This window comes from Coregonus clupeaformis, chromosome 19 (genome assembly GCF_020615455.1).
Source record: "Coregonus clupeaformis isolate EN_2021a chromosome 19, ASM2061545v1, whole genome shotgun sequence".
NCBI classification, from domain to species: Eukaryota; Metazoa; Chordata; class Actinopteri; order Salmoniformes; family Salmonidae; genus Coregonus; species Coregonus clupeaformis.
In genome coordinates this window covers 23,713,253-23,740,542 of record NC_059210.1, presented here as the reverse complement: position 1 = coordinate 23,740,542, position 27,290 = coordinate 23,713,253, and the positions used below count along the sequence as shown (strand labels likewise).

At 41.9% G+C, this 27,290-nt stretch overlaps 1 protein-coding gene across 1 annotated transcript; it reads right to left on the bottom strand.

The window, feature by feature from the left end:
• Window positions 1-484: 484 nt before the first annotated feature.
• LOC121531324 (thyrotropin-releasing hormone receptor-like) lies at window positions 485-25,320 on the bottom strand. Its single transcript, XM_041836554.1, has 3 exons — window positions 24,668-25,320; window positions 24,096-24,519; window positions 485-2,826 (listed from the first exon to the last, which is right to left on the bottom strand). Exons 1-3 carry the CDS (start codon window positions 25,051-25,053, stop codon window positions 2,071-2,073), a joined length of 1,566 nt encoding a protein of 521 aa, XP_041692488.1. The 5' UTR covers window positions 25,054-25,320; the 3' UTR covers window positions 485-2,070.
• Window positions 25,321-27,290: the final 1,970 nt, after the last annotated feature.

The window sequence follows — 27,290 nt, the reverse complement described above, 5'->3', positions numbered from 1 at the left end:
TCACACATTTACTTAAAGCTATCTTTGCAAATAGCACTGCTGGGTGACTTGAAAAGTCATGGTCAGTCGATCAATAATATAATAGTACTTTTAGTAAAGGTGTTCATCTTTCATTTAGAATATGTGGAAACTATGAGAATAGAAAGATTCAGAACTTTTGTGAAACATCACAGCATATTTGGCAATTAGCAGTCAAGACTGGATGGTTTTTAGAGATAGATGGGAGGGGTTCAGGGTAGCTGAAGGGTGGGATAAAAAAAAAAAAAAAAGATCACTAATGTAAAGTGTACCTTGTACCGTGTCCCTAAAATGTATATAGTATGTATAAGCTGGAAGTAGAAGCCTAAGTATTGTTGTCCATTAGTTTACTCCAATTAGGGGAGGGGAGGTAGGGTTAGGGGAAAATAAGAAACAATCTATCTGCAATGTTAAAGCTGATCTAACCCCTAAAACAAATTACAAATATAAAAATAAAACATGTAGCCATTCAGTATTTTACCCCAGTTTCCTAAATGTACATTATATTACATTTCTGCTCCTGTTCCCAATCTAGTACAGTAACCGTCCCACAACAGTGACTACAACCATATAGGTAATGTATCTCCATCCAGCGTAACTGAACAACAGGGAGTGATCAGAGTTGGCTGGTCTCGCTATAGTAAATAAAGACACTCAGGCATTGAGGAAGCCACAGTCAGCCACCTGTAGACTTCTGGCAGGAAAAATACAATGGCACAGATCATCCATAACTCTCTGGCACTAAAACTATCCATATTAAAAAGCTGCAGAGCTTACTCATATTGACACATCTAGATTGCTACTAGCTAGAAATGATTTAAACTAAAGTGGGATTCTCATTACAGTATTAGTTAATTGCACACATTCCCCTTTTATTCAGGATCTGTAATGTTTAGGAGCAATTTGAAAGAGACTCAGCCTGGGCTGGGACCATGACTCATCATGAGGTGTGGATGTGTAGAAGATGAGCCACTCTTTCAATAATGCAATGACTTGAACTAATTTTCGCTGGGTGGTGAACCACTTTGAATCAAAGGCCAGCATCCTAATATCCCCACATCGCCAACCATTCTTAATGGATCATTTTTATCTGTTAATCCGGATGTTAACCCAAACATTAAACATCTATGGGCATTTGTATACTCTGTTTGCTTTTGTTGAATACCATTCAACCAACCCCGGTTACCCCACCCATTCCAACTTTCTCACGTGGCCCAAAACATTAAAATTAATCTCTTGGCAAAGTGGAGATAAAATGATAGCAAAATGTCCTGTGCTCTGAGCTGGGGCTTTTGTGCAGAACAAATGGCAGTGCTTTACAGTGTTGTCCCTGGGTCATAACTTTTTTGCTTTATATTTGTTTCTATAAAACTTAGAAATGTGTCATTTTCACATATATAGACACTGGTATTGTGCTTGAGATAATGAAAGTTAGGTTGAAAAGTGGTGAAATTGCCCTTTAAAGGCAATCAGTGCTCTCTCTCTTGTTCTCTCTCTCTCTCTGAACAGCATGTTATTCCTCTTTCCCTCTGAGCGTAGCAACCTAATGAGAAGAGTACCTAATGAAATGCACTAACAAGAGCAGAGGAGCCCTGCAGTGATCCCTGGGAGCGACCCATAACACTCTGCAGAGGAGTCAGGTGTTGATGATGCTTTTTACAGTCAAAAACCCAGAATCCTAAATTATAATACTGTTAATGGCCTGAATCTTTTCATTCTGCAATAGGTGATAGTGCTTTTTCAAGGGTAATGATATGGATTACTTTTCCATTCCAATGCATCCTGCAATACCCTAAAGCAGGGGTTCTTAAACTTTTTCAGCTCGAAACCCAAATGAGAAATTGACCATCCTCCTATGACTCAAATCATCCTTCAACGACTCAAATTAAAAGAAGAATTAGTGTATACATAGATGTATAATGCCCAGGGCCCACTTTGGGTCCCGACCCATAGTTTAAGAAACCCTGCCCTAAAGGGCTATGTTACCAACATTTGTTTGGATTGGCGAATGATGAATACTCACTTCCTCATGTTAAAACAGGCTTGTTTTATCTACAGCACTGTGTGATTAATTGCTGCCTCACTCATCTCAGGTTGCCAAGGTGTGCATTTGATCTCATTTTGCCCAGGCGTGGCTGTGATCTCAGTTTGCCCAGATGTGAACATGATCTCATTTTGCCCAGATGTGGAGTTGGTCTCAGATTGCCCAGGTGTGGATTTGATCTCAGTTTGCCCAGATGTGAACACCATCTCATTTTGCCCAGATGTGGAGTTGGTCTCAGATTGCCCAGGTGTGGATTTGATCTCATTTTGCCCAGATGTGAACATGATCTCATTTTGCCCAGATGTGGAGTTGGTCTCACCAAAGCTTGTGTCTTTCCTCTCTTCCTTCAGGTGATCCTGATCCTTCCTCTCTTGGGCTGAGGAGGTGTCTTTGCTCTGCCCCGCCGTCACTGTGTCAGTGCAGGTCACTCTCCTTGCCCCCAGTTTGGTCTCGTTGCTAGTCTGTTGGGGGATGCGTGGGTCCCTGGCCATGCTGTAACCGGTCTGGTTCATGGAGAGGGTGCAGTGGGCCTCCTGCCTCTGGCACTGGGAGAGCCCGCGGAATGCTGAACGGAACTTCTGAGACATCAGGTTGTACACTACGGGGTTGATGGCACTGTTGGCATACATACAGATCCGACAGAACAGTACAAACCAGGCGTCCAAGTAAGGTGTGTCAACGAAGGAGTTAATAAGGACCAAGGTCCGGTAGGGCATCCACAGTAAGGCAAACAGGATCACCACCACTGACAGCATCTTAGTGACCTGTGGGAGAGACAGGAGAGGTGAGACCAGGGGAGACGTGTTGCAGTATCATTAACACAATTTGGTGTTTATCTGTGTGAGCCTTGGTTTAAGCAAACAGACACACTTTGGCTACTCTTAGCCAGAGTGGATTGGGTCAACGAGGCCCCAGGGGCCCCCAGTGACTTAGGGAGAACAGGCCCCATCTGAGTGCTGGGCATATCCTCAAATAAATCAATCAGAGAGAGAGAGAGTACTGTAGCATCACTCAGCCTCTGGCTTTGTGACCATGGTGACAGCACACAGGCAGACATTCCAGAACCCCAGTGAGACAGATGGAAAAGAACCACTGTAAACCCCACTCATTAGCCTTATCACTCCCAAACAATGGCACAGGCTTTCTTTTATCCCCTGCTCACCTTTCTGTCTGTATGAATTTTAAACATAACTGTGTTGTTGAAGCGTGGCCACCTTTTTCTAGTCTTCCTACATTTGATCATGGGAACACAAAAGAGGCAGGTTGACATTTATTGGGATGAGTCTTGTCCTTGAGTCAGAACTGAGCGATTTCCGCTAGATGGGCCAGCTGCAAAGTCAAAATTGACTATTATTGTAAAAATTAATGGAAATAAAAATGTGTTTTTTTGTCTTAATTTAAGGTTAGGGTTATGCATTAGGGTTAGCAGTGTGGTTAAGGTTAGGTTTAAAATCAGATTTTATGACTTTGTGGCTGTGCCAGCTAGTGACCACTCTGCAGAGCTGCCTCCAGAACAAGATTCAAGACGAAAAACGCTGACCTGCACAAAAGAGGGGCAGTTGATACACCTATCATACACGGCCTATTTAAGCTTAATAGAATTAGAGATAAGGTTCCCTTGTTAAACAGCAGTCAATGACAGCAATCCTGGTTGAAATAAAGAAATTCATGACACAACAAAGCATTTAATTGAGTGGAGAGAAGCAGGGTGAGATAATGACACTGATGATCACTGTGACATTTTGAATATGCATCTTATTATTTTCATAACGCATCACCGGTAGAGGGAGTATCAACATGATGCCACAAACAAAACAGACTGCGTCAGGTTTGCATTAGGTTGAATACAGAACAGACGCAAGTCTACTGAACCAAAACTCCAGTTTACCTTTGGATACACTACAATGATAATCACTGGTCTAGCTAATAGTGCAGAAAGAACCACCCTTTGCAACATCCTTTCTTATCAGGTACTTTGGGAGATTGTCGAAAGAAATCATATACTAAGGTCTCGATTCAATCAGATCGAGCGTTAACCTGTGTTAGCCGACAACCACATGTTTTGGCGGGCTTGGAGGTGTATGAGCTGAGAAATCGGTGAGCGGCTGCTCATGTGTCAAAAACCACTCCCTTCCTATTATCCCTACCGCGTTAGAAGTTCAAAACGGCAATAGAAAGTGTAGGCTCTATCGATTATAGAAATAATGACAGGCTTATACATGTGTTCGTGTTAATTTGGATGGGGGTATTTATAGCCTCAGTCTAATCGAGGTGTAGACAATAGAACTTGTAATGTGGTTGCATGAATTTATGCGGCTGCATGGGATTTGTCGGATATAAAGTCGGGTGTGGTTTCATTGCATCCAATGGCAGTGTCCGCGATAAGGTAACGCAAGGAGCCGCTTGTGGATTTGACAGCTCTAACGCAGTTCCACCTCCAACACCGCCAAAACAACTGCTATGCGGATGTCGGCTGGCGTGGATCTGACAGAATCTAGCCGTCATTCTATAGTATACAGGAGTTTCATCAGAACTTCAGATTTTTTAAAATCAGCAAATCAAATAAAGGTCCAATGAATAAAAGAGCAAAGAGTACCTGTTGGAGAACTGAGACTATAATCATTGGTACCACTTTATAATAACTCCACGTGCTAAAGCATTTATAATGAATGAGTAAATCATTTATTCATTTATTAATCATTACTCCCACGCTTGTAAATGTTAGTATCCTAGTTATTCACACATTTATAAACAACTTTTAAAGTATTTCATAATGATTCATAAGATCATTCATAGGATGTTTAATATAGGTCCTTTTACTAACCGTTAGTTAATTTGTTTTACGTGTCCTCATCTAAAGTGTGAGCTATTTATACTTTATAAATTCTTTATAAATGTTTTGTGTGATCAGTGTAATTTCTCCATTGGTAGACATTCCAGCAGTACCTGATGCTCCTTAAGATCTCAAAATGGCCCCTAGAACATACGCTACGTGGCCAAAAGTATGTGGACACCCCTTCAAATTAGTGGATTCAGTTGGCCTGCACAGAGCCCTGACCTCAACCACATCGAACACCTTTGGAATGAATTTGAATGCCGACTGCGAGCCAGGCCTAATCGCCCAACATCAGTGCCCGACCTGACTAATACTCTTGTGGCTGAATGGAAGCAAGTCCCCGCAGCAATGTTCCAACATCTAGTGGAAATCCTTCCCAGAAGAGTGGATGCTGTTATAGCAGCAAAAGGGGGACCAACTCCATATTAATGCCCATGATTTTGGAATGAGATGTTCGATGAGTAGGTGTCCACATACTTTTGTCTATGTAGAGTTAAACAATAAGCACACAATACAGAGGGGGTGCATTTCAACCAACAGGCAGAATGTAGCGCTGTACTACGCTTTTCCAATGGATTTATTGAAACGCTACTACTGGGAGATTACATGCACCTGAGTGTTCAAGCAAACTTGCTTGCAACGAAGTGACTCCCCTATCAAGGGGTTTTGGTACTTTCCTTATACACTAGCCTATGCCAAAGTCCCCACATGGGTTGCCGCTGTCGGCTCCTGGCTCATATTCGTCACACTCGCATCTTTGATATTTGCCTCTCCAAAGGTGAGCCATGATGAGGCTTTTTATCAGAGTTATTGACCTCACAATAAGTCAGATTTGAGTAACTGCATGACAGCTTTGTGGTGCTGAAACATGAAGTGGCAGCCGCAGTGCAATTAATAAGAGGTAGGCCTACCTGTTTGACAGACGAAATGATAGACCATCCATAGATTTGTCGGCCAATTCCTCCAATAGTGTCACCACTCTTTACATACCTCTGTGTCCATGAAGGGCTTGATGTGTTAAGTTAAAATTATTATTAAATAGATAAATCACCCTTAGTCAGCTTAAGAAGTAGGACCACGTTTTTTCCGATGAGAATACCCATCAAAGGGTGAACATATCTTGGTAGCAAGCATATCTTGATGGGAGCAGTAATAAGGTGACCAATAATGGTTGCAATTGAGATCAGCTGTGCAGGTGAATTTAGTGTGTATTGATGGTTTAACGAGAGATCAGCTGGCGATAATCTGGTGGCCATCGATGGTTGCAATAGGTCCAGGATGTTTAAGAAAGTAAATTAAACATTTTATTCCGAAACAGTCACACTGTTGTAATAGTGTGATGTGTAACTTCAGACGCACTACATGCTGAGTAAAATAAAGTTTTTAGTTCGAAAATGCTAACATAAGGGTCTGTGGTGAAAAAAATCTTCAACTGTGATGTCTCCCTAGCAGCAAACAGTTGCAGCAAACTAAAACTAACATTGAAAAACAACCTAGCATGTGAACAAAATGATATAACTGGCAAAGAAACACAAGGACAAAGTCACACTATGGTAGCCTTTCTTCTCAATTCGACCAGTTCTTTGGGATGAAAAAAAAACAACTGTTCGCAAATACTCTGTGTGACCACCCAACAACGTAGTTGGTGAAATATACATTCTTAACAGCCAATGAACGGGTGTAAATTTCCAACCCTGACTGGAAGCATTTCAAGGTCCTGCACAGTCAAAATCATATTTTGTTATGAAATTGGATAATATTTGGATGAAATCAGATCAGTAGGATGACCAAAATGACCAAAGTATGAAACATGACTGTTGCTTCTACACTGAACAAAAATACAAACACAATACTGTATGTAAAGTGTTGGTCCTGTGTTGGCCATGAACTGAAATACAAAAAGCTTATTTCTTACAAATGTTGTGCACAAATATGTTTACATCCCTGTTAGTGAGCATTTCTCCTTTCCCAAGATAATCCATCCACCTGACAGGAAGCTGATTCAACAGCATGCTCATAGGGCCTCCTGAGTGGCGCAGCGGTCTAAGGCACTGCATCGCTGTGCTTGAGGCGTCACTACAGACCCAGGTTCGATCCCGGGCTGTGACACAGCCGGCTGTGTCCGGGAGACCCATGAGGTGGTGCACAATTGGCCCAGCGTCGTCCGGATTAGGGGAGGGTTTGGCCGGCCGAGATTTCCTTGTCCCATTGCACTCCAGCGACTCCTGTGGCGGGCCAGGCGCCTGCACGCTGACTTCGGTCGACAGTTTTACAGTGTTTCCTCCGACACATTGGTGCTTCTGGGTTAAGCATGCAGTGTGGCTTGGCAGGGTTGTGTTTCGGAGGACGCATGGCTCTCGACCTTTGCCGTACGGGAGTCGCAGCGATGGGACAAGACTGTAACTACTAATTGGATATCAAAATTTGGGGATAAAAGTACAACAAATATATATAAATAAAGAAACAGCATGATCATTGTCCCCAAAAGGCCACTCTAAAATGTGCAGTTTTGTCACACAACACAATGCCACAGATGTCTCAAGTTTTTGCATGCTGACTGCAGGAACACAACCAAAACAAACAGAAAATGCACCAGAGCTGTTGCCAGAGAATTGAATGTTCATTTTAGAGAATTTGTCAGTACGTCCAACCGGCCTCACAAACGGCGACCACGTACAGTGGGGAAAAAAAGTATTTAGTCAGCCACCAATTGTGCAAGTTCTCCCACTTAAAAAGATGAGAGAGGCCTGTAATTTTCATCATAGGTACACGTCAACTATGACAGACAAATTGAGAAAAAAATATCCAGAAAATCACATTTATTTGCTAATTATGGTGGAAAATAAGTATTTGGTCACCTACAAACAAGCAAGATTTCTGGCTCTCACAGACCTGTAACTTCTTCTTTAAGAGGCTCCTCTGTCCTCCACTCGTTGCCTGTATTAATGGCACCTGTTTGAACTTGTTATCAGTATAAAAGACACCTGTCCACAACCTCAAACAGTCACACTCCAAACTCCACTATGGCCAAGACCAAAGAGCTGTCAAAGGACACCAGAAACAAAATTGTAGACCTGCACCAGGCTGGGAAGACTGAATCTGCAATAGGTAAGCAGCTTGGTTTGAAGAAATCAACTGTGGGAGCAATTATTAGGAAATGGAAGACATACAAGACCACTGATAATCTCCCTCGATCTGGGGCTCCACGCAAGATCTCACCCCGTGGGGTCAAAATGATCACAAGAACGGTGAGCAAAAATCCCAGAACCACACGGGGGGACCTAGTGAATGACCTGCAGAGAGCTGGGACCAAAGTAACAAAGCCTACCATCAGTAACACACTACGCCGCCAGGGACTCAAATCCTGCAGTGCGAGACGTGTCCCCCTGCTTAAGCCAGTACATATCCAGGCCCGTCTGAAGTTTGCTAGAGTGCATTTGGATGATCCAGAAGAGGATTGGGAGAATGTCAGATGAAACCAAAATATAACTTTTTGGTAAAAACTCAACTCGTCGTGTTTGGAGGACATCAGCAAGGGCATTGAAGATGAAACGTTGCTGGGTCTTTCAGCATGACAATGATCCCAAACACACCGCCCGGGCAACGAAGGAGTGGCTTCGTAAGAAGCATTTCAAGGTCCTGGAGTGGCCTAGCCAGTCTCCAGATCCCAACCCCATAGAAAATCTTTGGAGGGAGTTGAAAGTCCGTGTTGCCCAGCAACAGCCCCAAAACATCATTGCTCTAGAGGAGATCTGCATGGAGGAATGGGCCAAAATACCAGCAACAGTGTGTGAAAACCTTGTGAAGACTTACAGAAAACGTTTGACCTGTGTCATTGCCAACAAAGGGTATATAACAAAGTATTGAGAAACGTTTGTTATTGACCAAATACTTATTTTCCACCATAATTTGCAAATAAATTCATTCAAAATCCTACAATGTGATTTTCTGGATTTTTTTTCCTCATTTTGTCTGTCATAGTTGTCGTGTACCTATGATGAAAATTACAGGCCTCTCTCATCTTTTTAAGTGGGAGAACTTGCACAATTGGTGGCTGACTAAATACTTTTTTTCCCCACTGTATATGGTGTCGTGTGGGTGAGCGGTTTGCTGATGTCAACGTTGTGAACAGAGTGCCCCGTGGTGGCGGTGGGGTTATGGTATGGGCAGGCATCAGCTACGGACAACGAACACAATTGCATTTTATCAATGGCAATTTGAATGCACAGAGATACCGTGACGAGATCCTGAAACCCATTGTCGTGCCATTCATCCGCCGCCATCACCTCATGTTTCAGCATGAGGTGTTGCAAGGATCTGTACACAATTTCTGGAAGCTAAAAATGTTCCAGTTCTTGTATGGCCTGCATACTCACCAGATATGTCACCCATTGAGCATGTTTGGGATGCGTGTTCCAGTTCCCGCCAATATGCAGCAACTTCGCAAAGCCATTGAAGAGGAGTGGGACAACATTCCACAGGCCACAATCAACAGCCTGATCAACTCTATGCTAAGGAGCTGTTGCGCTGCATGAGGCAAATGGTGGTCACACCAGATACTGACTTGTTTTCTGATCCACGCCCGTATCTTTTTTTTAAGGTATATGTGACCAACAGATGCATATCTGTATTCCCAGTCATGTGAAATCTATAGATTAGGGCCTAATTAATTTATTTCAATTGGCTGATTTCCTTATATGAACTGTAATTCTGTAAAATCTTTGAAATTGTTGCATGTTGTGTTTATATATTTTTTCTTTCATTTTTTCATTGATAAAGTTTGATGATAAAGTTACTGGTCCCCTCCCCATGTCAAACATTTGGATTCAGTGGGCGGGATAATTAAGGGATTTTTGTGACATCACAAAATCCTCTCAATTGAATACACCAATGGTAACATCTTATTCTCTTACCTAATTTAAATAAATACCGCCTTGTAACCAACATCGCAGAAGGCGTGTTCACAGAGGGGCGTGGTTTACATAGCTAGGAAGCTAGTCTACTGGTGCCAAAATTTTACTGCTGCGTGTTAGCAAATATAATTTTAGGTTTCCCCTATTCATCTAAGGCAAATATACTTTATAGGTTTTCACTTTCATCAGTGTCTGGCGTTAGCTAGTTACTGGCTAGGTAGGTATTTAGCCAGCATGGAACAAAAACAGGGGAACGGTTGCCCAAAACAGTGACACAGTTGTCATGTCATTACATAAAGAGTCATACAAATGTTCATGATATATGAACGTTGTCTGACAGTGTATTCGGAAAGTATTCAGACCCCTTCACTTTTTCCACATTTTGTTACGTTACAGCCTTATTCTAAAAACTGCATCAATCTACACACAATACCCCATAATTACAAAGCAAAAACAGGTTTTTAGAAATATTTGCAAATGTATTCAAAATAAAAAAAAGTGTTTTACTATCCGTGATCATGGCAGCATCCACATGAATGTAGAAGTGTTTAGAAACATATTCTATTATTATTTTCTATAAAAGTGACTCCAAAATGACACAATATATTATTTACCATTCCTTTCTATTGGGCACAAAATCATCTGAAACACAACCAAAACAAATAGAAAATGCAGCCACCAAGTTTGTAGAGTCACAAGCTTGATGTAATCATTGTGTGCTAGGAATATGGGACCAAATACTAAACGTTTGACTACATTAATACACATATAAGTGAATTTGTCCCAATACCTTTGGTCTCCTAAAATGGGTGGACTATGTACAAAAGTGTTGTAATTTCTAAACGGTTCACCCGGTATGAATGCAAATACCCTCAAATGAATGCACTTTAACCTCATAGTCATTGTATCATTTCAAATCCCAAAAATTTGTCACTGTCCCAATACTTTTGGAGCTCACTGTAAATGGAACAATCTTCACATACATCTTACAGGTAAAATAAACCTCTTCGGAATGGCATGGCTCCCAAAGTTTTTGTATTTATTCTTGGTAATACCAATTACCCCAACGAAGACATTCTTTAAAAAACTAAACTCAGCCATAACAGACTTTATATGGGCAAATAAAACTCAGAGAATAAAAAGGAACGTTTTACATCTCCATAAGTCAGAGGGTGATTTTAACCTCCCAGACTTGGAATTGTATCAACTAGCCACCCAAGGCTTTTACTTGAGACAATTATTGAAGATGCGCATGCTCACCCCCAGAATATTTTCACGTGTCTATTTTCAAAGGAAGCTAAGAACATTAACAACTTCGTAGCTAAGAACACTATAACAATATGGAAGAAAATGTAATGGATTCTAAAAGAACCAATATATCTCGCAAAAACCCAACCCTATGGAACAATCTTTGGCTAGCTTTCAGGAATGCACCGATAAATTAGTCCACATGGAAAGCTAAAGGCATAGAAACCGTAAATGACTAGGTAATAGGAAATACATGTATTTCCATGACAGAATTCAAAAGCAATTTTGGACTGACCAATGTAGATATTTTCAATTACATGCAACTTTCATATCACGAAAATTCGATTTGAAATATTTTGGACATCAGAGCAATCTTGAGGGAATCCTATTTGAGTCAGAAAAGGATATTCATATGATAGGTAAGATAGACAAAACGTTGCAGAGAGCCTATCCAGCTGACAACCTCTTAGAAAAAAATATAAACTATTGGAACCAAGATTTTAAAATAACTGATATTGGCATAAGATGGAGGGAATGTTGGAACATAACTAATGAAATTATAGTTAATTAAAATGTACGCTTAATCCAGTATAAACTAATTTATAGAATTTATTATACAAGAGACAAAATTCCCAAATCTACAGCATAACGACAGAGTCATGTCTTAAGTGTAAAACTAACAATGAGTCAATAATCCATGCCTTCTGGGAATGCTATGAAGTCCAAAAATTATGGGCGGAGTTAGAAAGTTGGCTGTCAGAAGTATTACAATGTAAATATACTTTTAATCCATCTGTCTGCATTATTTCAAGACATGTCATATGAGGGTGCAATGAGATAGCTGATGGGTTGGACGATACTCTCCTCATCAATTATCTTGAAAAAACGTGAACTGAAAAACTGAAAACCAACCAATCCTCCATCGTTAAGACAATTGAAAAAGAATATGCTTCATTATCTAAATATTGAAAGGGCATGGGCGATGGAGAGGAACAAAATGGTGCAATTTGAGGACATGTGGCAGAGAGTAGTGCAGGCACTGGAGATAGGGGGAGAACAGGTGAGTCTGGGCAGGTGTGATGTCGTTGTATGCGTCTGTATGTTATCTTTTGTATGTGTATGTTTTGTATTGTTAAAAAAAAGACAAATAAATCTTAAAACAAAAAGAAAATGCATCTTGCCTCAAGCGAGGACACTGGCGGTGAGTAACATGAGAAATAAGCCTACTTATAGTTCTGAGACGCTATCTCAGTATGGCGTGATTTACTGCATAGTGTAGATGGGTAGTTAATTTTTTATTTACCAAGGTTCATCTTGCTCAGCAAGGACACCAGGCAGTAAGTAATATGAGAGATAAGCCTAATCATACTTCTGAGAAGCTACTGTATCTCAGTATGGTGCAATACGGTGCAAAATTAGTTTGATTTTATTCTATTTTATTAGGATCTCTTTTAGTCCACATTTGGACTAATCTTCCAGGAGTCCTTAAACATTAAAATACAATTTATAATACGATCACATTTTCACATATAACACACTGTTACAATCAAACATAATACACTGACATATTGACCAGATGAATACTCTAACAGTCTGAAAATATAGATTGATTCCTTAATCTACAATAGTCCTGCACAACCTTCTGATTTATTATATTAAAATGGTTCTAAAGTATTTTTTGAATTTATATATTGAAAGGTTTCTGGTTTGCTCAGATAAATTATTCAATTTCTTTATTGCTCTAAATCTAAATGTTCTTATGCCTATTTCTCTTTTCTGTCTGGATAACACATAGATGGTGGACAATCTATTCCTAGTATTTACTGAATGTCTGTCTCTTACTAACTGAATACTGTTATGAATGGAGTTTGGCCGTTTTAAATGGTGTACATTGTGAAATAAAATAAGCATGTTTTTTTTTTCAATTATCTTGTTAATTGATGACCAACCAAGAGCATTGTGCATGACTACAACAGAATAACCATATCTACACCTTAAAACAATCCTTGCTGCTTTGTTCTGTGCAGTCTGCAGCCTCCTAATTACACTTGCTGATGCATTTCCCAAGACCACAGAACAGTAGTTCACCTGACTCCCAATTAATGCTTGTGTTGCTTGCTTAAGAATCTTTCCTGGTAAATATTTAGCTATCCATCTGATCATGCATGCAGTTTTTTAAAACGTTTTTTTTTACATAGATTAGTTATTTGAGACGACCATGATAAGCAGTTGTCTATCTGCACCCTTAGTAGTTTGGTTTCTGACACTTCCTCAATTTGTACTACCCCCATACTTAATTGTATCCCATGCTGTGTTGGCCTTTTCCTGGTGGAACAGACCAATATTACTTTGGTTTTCTTGGTGTTCAAAACAAGTTTGTTCTGGCAAACCCACTCCCTGATATTTCCCAGATCTACCTGTAGAGCTTGCTGTACCTATTGAACCGATTGTCTTGCTGTATAAATTGTAGTATCATCTGCAAATATAGTAGCTTGAGTTTCAGATAAGGCATAAGGAAGGTCGTTGGTATATATTAAGTAAAGAAGTGGCCCAAGGCAGCTGCCCTGCGGTATTCCACAGTTTAAAGCATGAGGGGAAGAAAACGACCCATTGATATGTATTTTTATTTTATTTTACTTATTTAACCTTTATTTAACTAGGCAAGTCAGTTAAGAACAAATTCTTATTTACAATGACGGCCTATTGGTGGACTGTTTCCTGTCAGTTAGATATGACTGTACCCAATTCAATGCTGCCTCCGTAAACCCATAATGTAATAATTTTGTCAAAATTATTTCATGATCCACTAAATCAAATGTTGCACTCAAATCTAAAAATAGTACACCCACAAACCTGCCATTATCCATAGCATTGAGCCACTGGTCAGTCATGTCAACCAATGCAGTGGTAGTGGCATGGTTTTTGCGATAAGCATGCTGATTGGCTGTGATCAGATCATTATTTTCCATGTACTCCCATATTTGTCTACTTACAATACCCTCCAATATCTTACTGAGTGAAGGGAGTAGACCAATTGGTCGACTATTGGCAGGAGAAATGGGTTCTTTGCTGTCTTTCGGGATTGGACACAGTTTAGCATGCTTCCATACATTTGGAAATGTCCCCTTTTCCAGTGACAAATTAAATATGTATTTCAGTGGAGCTGCAATCCGGGGAGCAGCATAACGAAGTACAAAATTGTCTATAAGATCATAACCTGTAGATGTACCATTGGGTAATGACTTCAATTGGTTTAACACCTCCTCTACTGACACCATTTGTAGACTAAAAGAGCATAATATGATCATCAATCCATTGGACAATAGCTTGTTTGGAAGAATGGGTGTTTACATTATTGCTCAGTAAATTAATTTTCTTTGTAAAAAAAATCTGCAAAATGATTTGCAATATCAGCTGGTTTTGTTATTGTTCTCCCGTCAACCTCCACACTAGCTGGGTATGATGAGATTGATGTACCAAGTAAGCCCTTAACTGTATTCCATACCTTTTTTGAATCATTTTTACAATCATAAAAAAGTGGTCAGATGACGCAGATGCTAAGCTACAGGACTGTTTTGCTAGCACAGACTGGAACATGTTCCGGGATTCTTCAGATAGCATTGAGGAGTACACCACATCAGTCACTGGCTTCATCAATAAGTGCATTGATGATGTCGTCCCCACAGTGACCGTACGTACATACCCCAACCAGAAGCCATGGATTACAGGAAACATCCGCACTGAGCTAAAGGGTAGAGCTGCCGCTTTCAAGGAGCGAGACTCTAACCTAGACGCTTATAAGAAATCCCGCTATGCCCTCCGACGAACCATCAAACAGGAAAAGAGTCAATACAGGACTAAGATTGAATCGTACTACACCGGCTCTGACGCTCGTCGGATGTGGCATGGCTTGAAAACTATTACAGACTACAAAGGGAAGCACAGCCACGAGCTGCCCAGTGACACAAGACTTCCAGATGAGCTAAACCACTTCTATGCTCGCTTCAAGGCAAGCCACACTGATGCATGCATGAGAGCACCAGCTGTTCCGGATGACTATGTGATCACGCTCTCCGTAGCCGATGTGAGTAAGACTTTTAAGCAGGTCAACATTCACAAGGCCGCAGGGCCAGACGGATTACCAGGACGTGTACTCCGAGCATGTGCTGACCAACTGGCAAGTGTCTTCACTGACATTTTCAACATGTCCCTGACTGAGTCTGTAATACCAACATGTTTCAAGCAGACCACCATAGTCCCCGTGCCCAAGGACACTAAGATAACCTGCCTAAATGACTACCGACCCGTAGCACTGACGTCTGTAGCCATGAAGTGCTTTGAAAGGCTGGTCATGGCTCACATCAACACCATTATCCCGGAGACCCTGGACCCACTCCAATTTGCATACCGCCCCAACAGATCCACAGATGATGAAATCTCTATTGCGCTCCACACTGCCCTTTCCCACCTGGACAAGAGGAACACCTATGTGAGAATGATATTCATTGACTACAGCTCAGCATTCAACACCATACTGCCCTCAAAGCTCATCACTAAGCTAAGGATCCTGGAACTAAACACCTCCCTCTGCAACTGGATCCTGGACTTCCTGACGGGCCGCCCCCAGGTGGTAAGGGTAGGTAACAACACATCTGCCACATTGATCCTCAACACAGGGGCCCCTCAGGGGTGCATGCTCAGTCCCCTCCTGTACTCCCTGTTCACCCATGACTGCATGGCCAGGCACGACTCCAACACCCTCATTAAGTTTTCCGACGACACAACAGTGGTAGGCCTGATCACCGACAACGATGAGACAGCCTATAGGGAGGTGGTCAGAGACCTGGCCGTGTGGTGCCAGGATCTCAACGTGACCAAGACAAAGGAGATTATTGTGGACTACAGGAAAAAAAAGAGGACTGAGCACGCCCCCATTCTCATCGACGGGGCTGTAGTGGAACAGGTTGAGAGCTTCAAATTCCTTGGTGTCCACATCACCAACAAACTATCATGGTCCAAACTCACCAAGCCTATTCCCCCTCAGGAGACTGAAAAGATTTGGCATGGGTCCTCAGATCCTCAAAAAATTATACAGCTGCACCATCGAAAGCATCCTGACTGGTTGCATCACCGCCTGGTATGGCAACTGCTTGGCCTCCGACCGCAAGGCACTACAGAGGGTTGTGCGTACGGCCCAGTACATCACTGGGGCCAAGCTTCCTGCCATCCAGGACCTCTATACCAGGCGGTGTTTGAGGAAGGCCCTCAAAATTGTCAAAGACTCTAGCCACCCTAGTCATAGACTGTTCTCTCTGCTACCGCACGGCAAGCGGTACCGGAGTGCCAAGTCTAGGTCCAAAATACTTCTCAACAGCTTCTAGCCCCAAGCCATAAGACTCCTGAACAGCTAATCATGGCTACCCGGACTATTTGCACTGCCCCCCACCCCCCACCCCATCTTTTTACGCTGCTGCTACTCTGTTAATGATTTATGCATAGTCACTTTAACTCTACCCACACTCTACCCTAACTCTTCAACTACCTCAACTAGCCGGTGCCCCCGCACATTGACTCTGCACCGGTACCCCCCTGTATATATAGCCTCCCTACTGTTATTTTATTTTACTTCTGCTCTTTTTTTCTCAACACTTTTTTGTTGTTGTTTTATTTTACTTTTTTTATTAAAAATAAATGCACTATTGGTTAAGGGCTGTAAGTAAGCATTTCACTGTAATGTCTGCACCTGTTGTATTCGGCGCATGTGGCCAATAGTATTTTATTTTATTTGATCAATTAAAGCATTTTTATAAAATAAAACGATTTAATTTAACTGCATAATTGAGTAGTGTTCTATAATTCTGTTAATCCATTTCTAGTTTAGATTTGGCTGCTAAGACTTTTGCCATATTTCTTTGAGAAAATGCCTCACCCAGTTCATCATCAATCCATGGAGATGGACGAGCCCCAACTGTACTCTTTCTTACTAGGGCATGATGGTCCATTACCTCAGTGAGCAAATCAATAAAACATTCTGTAGCGTGATTTAAATCATCCTCTAGATAAATCAGCTCCCAGGGTACAGCAGCCAAATCATTTTGAAATAGCTCATGATTAAATGTTTTTAAATGTCTCTTGACCACAATTCTTGGGGGTTTCTTTGGAACCTTGGTGTTCATGGTTATGGTCACAATATTATGGTCTGTCCAGCCCACTAGCATTGATCTGGCTTTTAAGCGTTGCAATGGTATATTACAGAATATCAGATCAATGCACGTGTCCGAACGGTGACCTAACTTAGTTGATGATCTAGTAGTATCATTAATAATTTGTTTCAAACCACAGCTCTCGTCATATCTCATTAATTTAGTTATATTTGAATTATAATGATCCTTCCATTTTATATTAAAATCACCCAAGATAAATACATCTCTGTTACTATCTGTGGCCTGGTCAAACCCAGTGCACAGGTCATCCAGATAGGACACCTTAGAGCTAGGTGGTCTATACACACATCCTACCAATATGGGTGCCTGGTGAAGCAGATGTACTTGAGCCCATAGTGCCTCTATTTGACATATATTAAGGTCATCCCTCCTCTTAAAAGGTATATGATTCTGAATGTACAGTGCTACACCCCCACCATTCCTATTCCTGTCCCTTCTAAGTAGACTATATCCATGAATGTTAATTTGCCCATCATTTACAGATGCATCCAAATGCGTTTCGGTCAAAGCTAAAATATGAATATTATTTATGTTGACCAAGTTAAAAACCTAATGTATTTTATTAGGAAGACTACATACATTAACCTGAGCTATATGCAACCCTTTCCATGTCAAGTGAAGATCAATAGAGCATGTATTTGTTATAGTTGAAGTTGTCATGATATACTACAACACACAAACTCAGATTTGAACATTGGATTAAAATAGCCAGGGAGTTACTCTAGTCCCGATACAGTTGCCCATTGATGTAAAGTTTATCCTTCATCAAGGAGGCTCGTTGATTCAGGCAACGCTTTTCTTTCATGATGGGATACAGGTTTTTTTCTCCTTTCATTGATCTCCGTGGGGAAGTGATCATTCATTACAAAATCAGTGTTTCTGAGTGCTCTTCGCCATTTCCTTTTGCTTAAAATGTTCAAAACATGCAATAATAGCCCGTGGCCTATTCCCAGAGGCCTTACCCATTCTATGGACTCTGGAGAAAGTGACATTACGCACGACATCTGTGGGCAGTTTCAGTTGAGTTTACATAAAGTCTCGGACAGTGTCCTCACAGCTTCTGCTGTTGTCATTCTCCGGTATCCCTGAAAAGATTAGATTGTCCCGCATTGATCAAGCCAGGTTTCTTTAAGTTGTTTGTTCTCCCTTTGCACCACCTCCACCTTTCCATGAATAGTCTACAGGACATTTCAGCACCGTGTTCTCTTTCCTTAGGTCATCAATCTGACATCGGCTGAATTCTAGACTGGCACATAATGCATTGATGTCCTCTTGTAGTATATCCAAGATATCAAGTTTGGCAAGCCTTTCATTGATGGATTTCAACAAGTTAACATCCATATCCGTAAACCTCTCCCCACTCGCGCCCTATTGCTTGGGGATGGTTTGATGCCATCGTTGATACCGCTTGGCCAACTTGGCTTTGGTTTGTTTTGTTGATTGGGTTTATTGTCCTTAACAGTGCTTGAATCCTCCGAAACCAGCTACATGTTTCTTTGAGCTCGTAAGTATCTCTCGTCAATGAATCGCTCATGCTCTTCAATGGGATTCTGAATCATCCAGCGTGTTTGCAGGCAGAGTAAAACAAAAATAACAAAAAACCACGGATGTATCTTTCCGGACCTATACAGGCCGTCGGTAGATACACCCAATAAAAAATCAAATTAACCGATTGTGTACTCACTCGTGCCTGTTATATTGAAATATTTGCCACAAACAATTAACTGAAGTTAGAAAAAAAAGTTGTTGAAATGGTGTTCAATAGCATGAGTGTTCAAGAACCTGTTGTCTAGTTACAATCCCACAGAACTTCAGCGAGTTCCCTTCTGTGAACTATAGTGGTGAGAGAGAGGAGAGATGGCAGTTCCCATTGAAGTCAGGACTGGCAGTTGGGTAGAATATTTCCTGTTTACCAAGATGGCAGGTTCATCTTGCCTCAGCGAGGTCACAGGGCGGTGAGTAACATGAGAAATAATTTGCGGCTATCTCAGTAAGTGCCTGCTACAGCCTTCAAATAGTTTCACCTTCATGCTACACATAGTATCAATCATATCATACAGATGATATCGCTGATTTATCTTAAAGCTCTGGTGCGCTTCTGCCATACACATAGTTCGTTGTCTGGCAGCGGTTCTGCTGTTTTGGAGGATTGGTACAGCGTACCTTGCGCACTGCCTGTAATTATTATTACAGGGGTTCCCAAACTTTTTTGGCCCACAACCCCATTTTGATATCTGAAAATTCTCGCGACCCCACCCATGTGAAAAAAATTGTCATGAACAGCCAATGTTTACTTTTTTATTTGGGGCTATGGCAGTCAATTGAAAAACATTCTAACAGTATTTCTGATTGTCTTCTCAACTCACCATCACATACTATTAATGTGGGGCAGTCAATTGTAAATTAGTCTAACATAATGTCTCTTATCTCATCACCACTAATGAGATGGGTGTGCTTGATGCATGTCGCGTCGGAGCTTCTCAAAGTCAGCGGGCGTGGTCGACAGTGCACACCTCATCTCTGCTGTCACATCCAACCTGGATCGATATTTGGTTTTAATGCAGACGAGAGCACTGAATCCAGCTTCACACAGATATGAGCTGGCGAAGGGTAGCCTACCATGAGTTTTATGGTGCTTTCAAAACAACTGGAAAATATGAGGTCAAATCATGATGTCAGTGACCTATAGGTCGGAAAGTCAGAGCTCTAGAAAGTTGGATGACCGTTGAAAACGATTTTTCCCAGTCGGCGCTAGTTTCTTTCCAAGTTCTCAGTTGTTTTGAACACGGCATTAATGCTCAGAGGGGGATGGCAGGGTATTCCCTTTGAGTCCCTTTGGCCTGCCCACCATCCCGTGATAAATGGAGCCCCATCTGTCCAAAAGCCCACCATTCGATCCCAAATGGAATCAGTTTTTCGTCAATATAGCCACGCAGCACACTGAACATCCCCTGTGCCGTTTCATGCTCGGGAATCGTGATACAGAACAATATGTCCTTGTCAATAGCATCCCCCGACATGTATAGTGAACAAAAGTCAATGCATGGGCATCTCGGCCCTCACAGCTAATGTCCATTTGGAGAACAAGCTGAGGAGTTTGAGTTGTTCAGTCAGTTTCCTCTTGATTGCTAGCAATAGCATACATTCTTTGTTTAACAGTGTTATCTGACAAAGGTATTGATGTGAGATTCTGTGCCTCTGCCTCCCCACTCATTGTTTTCACCATATCAATTGCGTCCGGTAATATCAAAGTCTCTTCAATAGTGTGTGGTTTCATAGCGTAGTGGGCCTAGCCATTCACCGTGGGAATGATTCAAGTGCAACTGTCAAGTGCGGCCTTTTCCCATAATATAAGGGCGCCTGGTTGAATTGTATTTTTTAGATTTGAATAATTTGAATTTAGATTTTTAAGGTTAACCACATAACAATGATTTTGAGATACAAAGACAGTATTATAATATATATATATATATATATATACATATTTTTCTTCTCCGGATTTTGGAAATTCTCCCGCAACTCCATTTTCATATCAGGCGACCCCACATGGGAACCGCTGTATTGTTTTGTATATGTATTATTCCAATGCAGTCGTTTTTATCTCAATATCACATTTCTTGGTAACGATTAAGTACCTTACTGTGAATGTTTTCAATTAAAACTGTCAACAATAAACAAAAACACCCGCCCTCCAGGACACATACTGCACCCGATGTCACAGGAAGGCCTAAAAGATCATCAAGGACATCAACCACCCGAGCCACTGCCTGTTCACCCCGCTATCATCCAGAAGGCGAGGTCAGTACAGGTGCATCAAAGCTGGGACCGAGAGAGTGAAAAACAACTTCTATCTCAAGGTCATCAGACTGTTAAATAGCCATCACTAGCACATTAGAGGCTGCTGCTGCCTATAGAAATCACTGGCCACTTTAAGAAATGGAACACTAGTCACTTTAATAATGTTTACATATCTTGCATTACTCATCTTATTTGTATATACTGTATTCTATAATACTCTACTGTATCTTAGTCCAGGCCGCTCTGTCATTGCTCGTCCATATATGTATATATTCTTAATTCCATTCCTTACTTAGATTTGTGTGTATTGGGTATATGTTGTGAAATTGTTAGATATTACTTGTTAGATATTACTGCACTGTCGGAGCTAGAAGCACAAACATTTTTCTACACCCGCAATAACATCTGCTAAACACGTGTATGTGACAAATAAAAATTGATTTGGTTTGAAAAACAGACCCAGACCATTATTCCTCCTCCACCAAACATTACAGTTGGCACTATGCATTCGGGCAGGTAGCGTTCACCTGGCATCCACCAAACCCAGATTTGTCTGTCAGACTGCCAGGGTGAAGCATGATTCACCACTCCAGAGAACGCGTTTCCGCTGCTCCAGAGTCCAATGGTGGCGAGCTTTACACCACTCCAGCCGACGCTTGGCATTGCGCAGGGTGATCTTAGGCTTGTGTGCGGCTGCTCGGCCATGGAAACCCATTTCATGAAGCTCCCGATGAACAGCTCTTGTGCTGACATTGCTTCCAGAGGTAGTTTAGAACTCGGTAGTGTGTGTTGCAACCGAGGACAGATGATTTTTACATGTTTTCAGCACTCGGCAGAGCTTGTGTGGCCTACCATTTCGCGGCTGAGCCGTTGTTGCTCCTAGACATTTCCACTTCACAATAACAGCACTTACAGTTGACCGGGGCAGCTCTAGCAGGGCAGTAATGTGACAAACTGACTTGTTGGAAAGGTGGCATCATGTGACACTGCCAAGTCAACGTCAACGTATTGTATGTATTGTAATCTTTTTAATAAATGGTTAAACGAATACGTGGTGTACCCTGTCTGAACCAAGTATATTATATTCCAAAACACAAAAAAATGTATCTGATGATTTATGCATTGGATGGTGCCCACATTGATCATGCCAATTATAAATATCTGGGCATCTGGATTTACGAAAAGCTATCTTTCAAAAAGCATATTGATGAGTTAGTTAAAAAGATAAGAATTAAAATGGGCTTTGTTTATAAGAATAGGTCATGCCTATGGTTAAATAGCAAAAAACGAATAATTCAGTCAACATTCATACCGTTTATAGATTATGGCGATATTGTCTCTATGTCAGGCATTCATTAACTTTTTCAGCCCCCCTTTTGGGGGCCCTAAACAAGATTTGGTTGTTGGGCCCTTCACCTCGCGGGTAAAACATTTTAGTGGCCCCCTTCTTGTTGACGGCGGAGAGAAGTTTTACAGCTAATTTCCTGCAATTCTACGCATTTTGTCATGGGGTGGAGAGAAATCTTTGCAGTTTGTGACAGGCATTGATTTCTCCATTTATGTTTTGAGGCTGGACTTTAGTATGTATAGCTCGTTAGCACGTAGGGCGCACCGATTGGAGTCACGTTGTTAGTCAGTATGTGTTACACCTGTGCTGGTTGCCATCTTGTTAGTGGGAAGGTGTTTCACCTGTGCTATTCAAGAGTGGCTGGCCCAGTGCTCCAGTGGTCTTGAGCGATGCGGAGGGTTAAGACCTTTAGTTGACGCTCCCTATTTTGACTTCTAGACAAACAGTCCTTTATCTGATCCTCCCTGTTTTTCGTTTTGCTCAACTTTTTGGTTTGCTTCCTGTCTTTAAGTTTGATGTGGGTTTTTCTTTTGTTTGCCTATTCTTGGGCAAATTTAGTGGGCACTCATGGGGGTTGTCTTTTAGGTTCCAGTTGTTGTTGCTAGTCAACTTTCAGTGGACATCCCCATGAGTGTCTTTTAGAAACCTTCCTAAAACCCCACCTGTTTTGTTTTGCCTGTTGGCAGTGACTCTTTGTCAGTTCCCCCTTCTGTTTGAGCGACAGTATTTGGTTTTCTTGCTGGGGAACATAACACATTTTAAAGCTAATTTCCTGCAATTCTACACATTTTGCCATGACTTATGCCATGTTAATATGATATCTGAGTGAGAGTGACTAACAAATTCAATGTGGGCCCCCTGGAGGTCAGGGCCCCTGGGCACGTGCCCTGCATGCCCGGTTGGTATTCGGCCATAATTACTACAAGTTTAGATAGCTGGCTAGACTAATTTAGCAACACATTTTTTTAACAAATCAATCGATCAAATTCTTGTTCTAGGTCATTGACAATAACTACGGGGTGAAGAATCCTTTGTTTTTGAATAATTGAAACACAAAGTGTTTATAATCTACTATTTTCAACAAAATAAGGAAAAAGGCAACTGTAGAGGACACTGACACACTACAAATCAAATAATTGTTGGCTGACATGGCTAATCGTGTGACTGTCAGTGACTGACATAATAGAAACTGCTGATGCACAACCAACTTCAAAATTGCACCAACAATTGCACTCAACAGTAAGTTGAGACCCCCCCATCATAATGCACTACACTTTATTACGGGTGACAGATTCAGTACACAACACTGCATTCTGTATCAGAAAGTAGGCTGGGCTTCTTTAAAGTTTTGTAGATCGATCCATTGCACTCTTTTTGTTTATAAAGCCCTCTTGCATAAACTTCTGCCGTACCTTAATTGTTAACCTACAGAATAATCTCCAAAACTCTCTAAAATTGAAAGATTTGGTGCCTCTAGGGCCATTCAGATGGCTGATTGAGGACCCTTTTACTGAAGAATGTGTTTGTTTTCTATGATTGAATTGTGTATTTTTGTAATTACAAGGCTCATCTGTGTAAGGTAATTTGGTCTCAGTAAGCTATGACTCCCTGTCAAAATAAAGGTTACATCAAATAAATGGTGCTCCATATTTGTTGACACACGCACCTGTTTCCTGGAGAAGAGCACACTCTTCGAGCGGCCCTGACGACCCCCTTTCCCTTCGTCTGCTGGTTCCTTGCAGCTCCTGCGGAGCGTGGTGGCGCCAGCGAAGACTGTGCCCGCGTCGGGCCGGTTGGGGAGTTGGTTGAGGTACAGGACGCGGGCAATTAGGCCGTACAGGACTATGGCCAGGAGCAGAGGGATCACGTAGAAGATGGCAAAGTCAATGAGGTAGATGGGGAGGTAGAGGTCACGGGACACCTTGTAGCCACACTGGATAGTGCTGTCCTTCATTACCTGGATGTCCACCAGGAAGAACCACAGCATGCAGTAGACACAGGTGAACAACCACACCCCTGCTATGATCCGCTTGGCCCGGGACAACGTACACACTGTCTGGGCCCTCATTGGGTGGCAGATAGCAATGTACCTGGAAATGGAGAAGCACAAACAATAGACACTTTGGCATGTTGTTCTACAGAGACATTTATACAGTAAATTATTCAGATTTTTTTTTTTATAGATGGCTTGTACTTGATGAGGTGTGAAGGAGGTACGGTAGTTGAGGTGGCACTCACCTCTCCACAGTGAAAGCTGTGATGGAGCAGGAGGACACATTGATGCCAAGATACTGGAGGTAGGTGATGCCAAGGCAGCCAGCATGCCCAAACACCCAGGTGCCCATCAGGCTGTCTGACACATTAGGCAGACCAGCGGCCACCAGCACGGTCAGGTCCGCTATGGCCAGGCTGACCAGGTAGCAGTTGGTGGGCGTACGCATGTGTCGCGTGGTCAGGACCACGAGAACCACCATGATATTACCCACAATGCCAAGTCCACAGACCAGCAGAACCAGGAACACTGCCACAGTCTTGTACTCCAGAGAGTGGGATATGGGGTCCCCTGGGCCCACCAAGGAAATGTTGGTTGGGGTGTCCATCATTGAGCTTACATTTTCTGTCATGATTGCAGGTAATGAGTTTGTTTCTATTTGAGTAAGACAGAGAGAGTGAAGGACATACGAACTGATATGTGAGCGTGGGAATGTAGGAATAAGTGTCCCTGTCTGTCTTCTGTACTTGTTGCTAATGATAGTGTTCCCTTTTAATGGTTTACTATGTACCGTCTGTGTTTCAGCCTATTGATTTATTTGGTTTGTTCCTCCTCTTCAAAGCCTTGAAGTCTTGTAGGGATCTACTTCGACTTCAATAATCAAATTAACATGTTGAAGCTAATATTCCTCTGCCTTTAGCCCTATTAAACAAATGAGCATTCCATTGATCCACCTGAAAATAGAAAAATAATTGTAGTTAATTGGAAGAATGCTACTACTAAAGTATCTACCTTTGGAAAGACATGAACTGCCAATTGCTAAATACACACTTAGCTGGACATGGTAGTTTGCTGTTTGGTTGAATGTCGACATTAGGAGTCAAACAATCGGCTCAACATATATTGGTAAAACAACACATTATAAACCATCTTTAAGAACACCTGCTAGGTGCAAATTCAGTGCACTGAACATTACCAACAGGGAAACATGATAAGCTACAGTGGCTTGCGAAAGTATTCACCCCCCCTTGGCATTTTTCCTATTTTGTTGCCTTACAACCTGGAATTAAAATAGATTTTTGGGGGGTTTGAATCATTTGATTTACACAACATGCCTACCACTTTGAAGATGCAAAATATTTTTTCTTGTGAAACAAACAAGAAATAAGACAAAAAAAAAAAAAACTTGAACGTGCATAATTATTCACCCCCCCAAAGTCAATACTTTGTAGAGCCACCTTTTGCAGCAATTACAGCTGCAAGTCTCTTGGTGTATGTCTCTATAAGCTTGGCACATATAGCCACTGGGATTTCTTCCCATTCTTAAAGGCAAAACTGCTCCAGCTCCTTCAAGTTGGATGGGTTCCACTGGTGTACAGCAATCTTTAAGTCATACCACAGATTCTCAATTGGATTGAGGTTTGGGCTTTGACTAGGCCATTCCAATACATTTTAATGTTTCCCCTTAAAACAATCAACTGTTGCTTTAGCAGTATGCTTAGGGTCATTGTCCTGCTGGAAGGTGAACCTCTGTCCCAGTCTCAAATCTCTGGAAGACTGTAACAGGTTTCCCTCAAGAATTTCCCTGTATTTAGCGCCATCCATCATTCCTTCAATTCTGACCAGTTTCCCAGTCCCTGCCGATGTAAAACATCCACACAGCATGATGCTGCCGCCACCATGCTTCACTGTGGGGATGGTGTTCTCGGGGTGATGAGAGGTGTTGGGTTTGCGCCAGACATAGCGTTTTCCTTGATGGCCAAAAAGCTCAATTTTAGTCTCATCTGACCAGAATACCTTCTTCCATATGTTTGGGGAGTCTCCGACATGCCTTTTGGCGAACACCAAACGCCCCCGAACCCACAGTAAGCAGAAGAGGTACCCAGCAGCGCAATCAATCAATCAGATTCCAAACTCTCCAGCATGGCCAAGACCAAAGAGCTCTCCAAGGATGTCAGAGACAAGATTGTAGACCTACACAAGGCTGGAATGGGCTACAACACCATCGCCAAGCAGCTTGGTGAGAAGGTGACAACAGTTGGTGCGATTAAGAACTGTCAATCTCCCTCGGCCTGGGGCTCCATGCAAGATCTCACCTCGTAGAGTTGCAATGATCATGAGAACGGTGAGGAATCAGCCCAGAACTACACAGGAGGATCTTGTCAATGATCTCAAGGCAGCTGGGACCACCAAGAAAACAATTGGTAACACACTACGCCGTGAAGGACTGAAATCCTGCAGCGCCCGCAAGGTCCCCCTGCTCAAGAAAGCACATATACAGGCCCGTCTGAAGATTGCCAATGAACATCTGAATGATTCAGAGGAGAACTGGGTGAAAGTGTTGTGGTCAGATGAGACCAAAATCGAGCTCTTTGGCATCAACTCAACTCGCCGTGTTTGGAGGAGGAGGAATGCTGCCTGTGACCCCAGGGAAAACCATCCCCACCGTCAAACATGGAGGTGGAAACATTATGCTTTGGGGGTGTTTTTCTGCTAAGGGGACAGGACAACTTCACCACATCTATCATTCCAGTGTTAATACGAAATTGTAACTATTTTGCACTACCTCCATAATTTACTACATTCGCACACACTGTATATATATTTTCTGTTGTATTTTTGACTTTATATTTTGTTTACCCCATATGT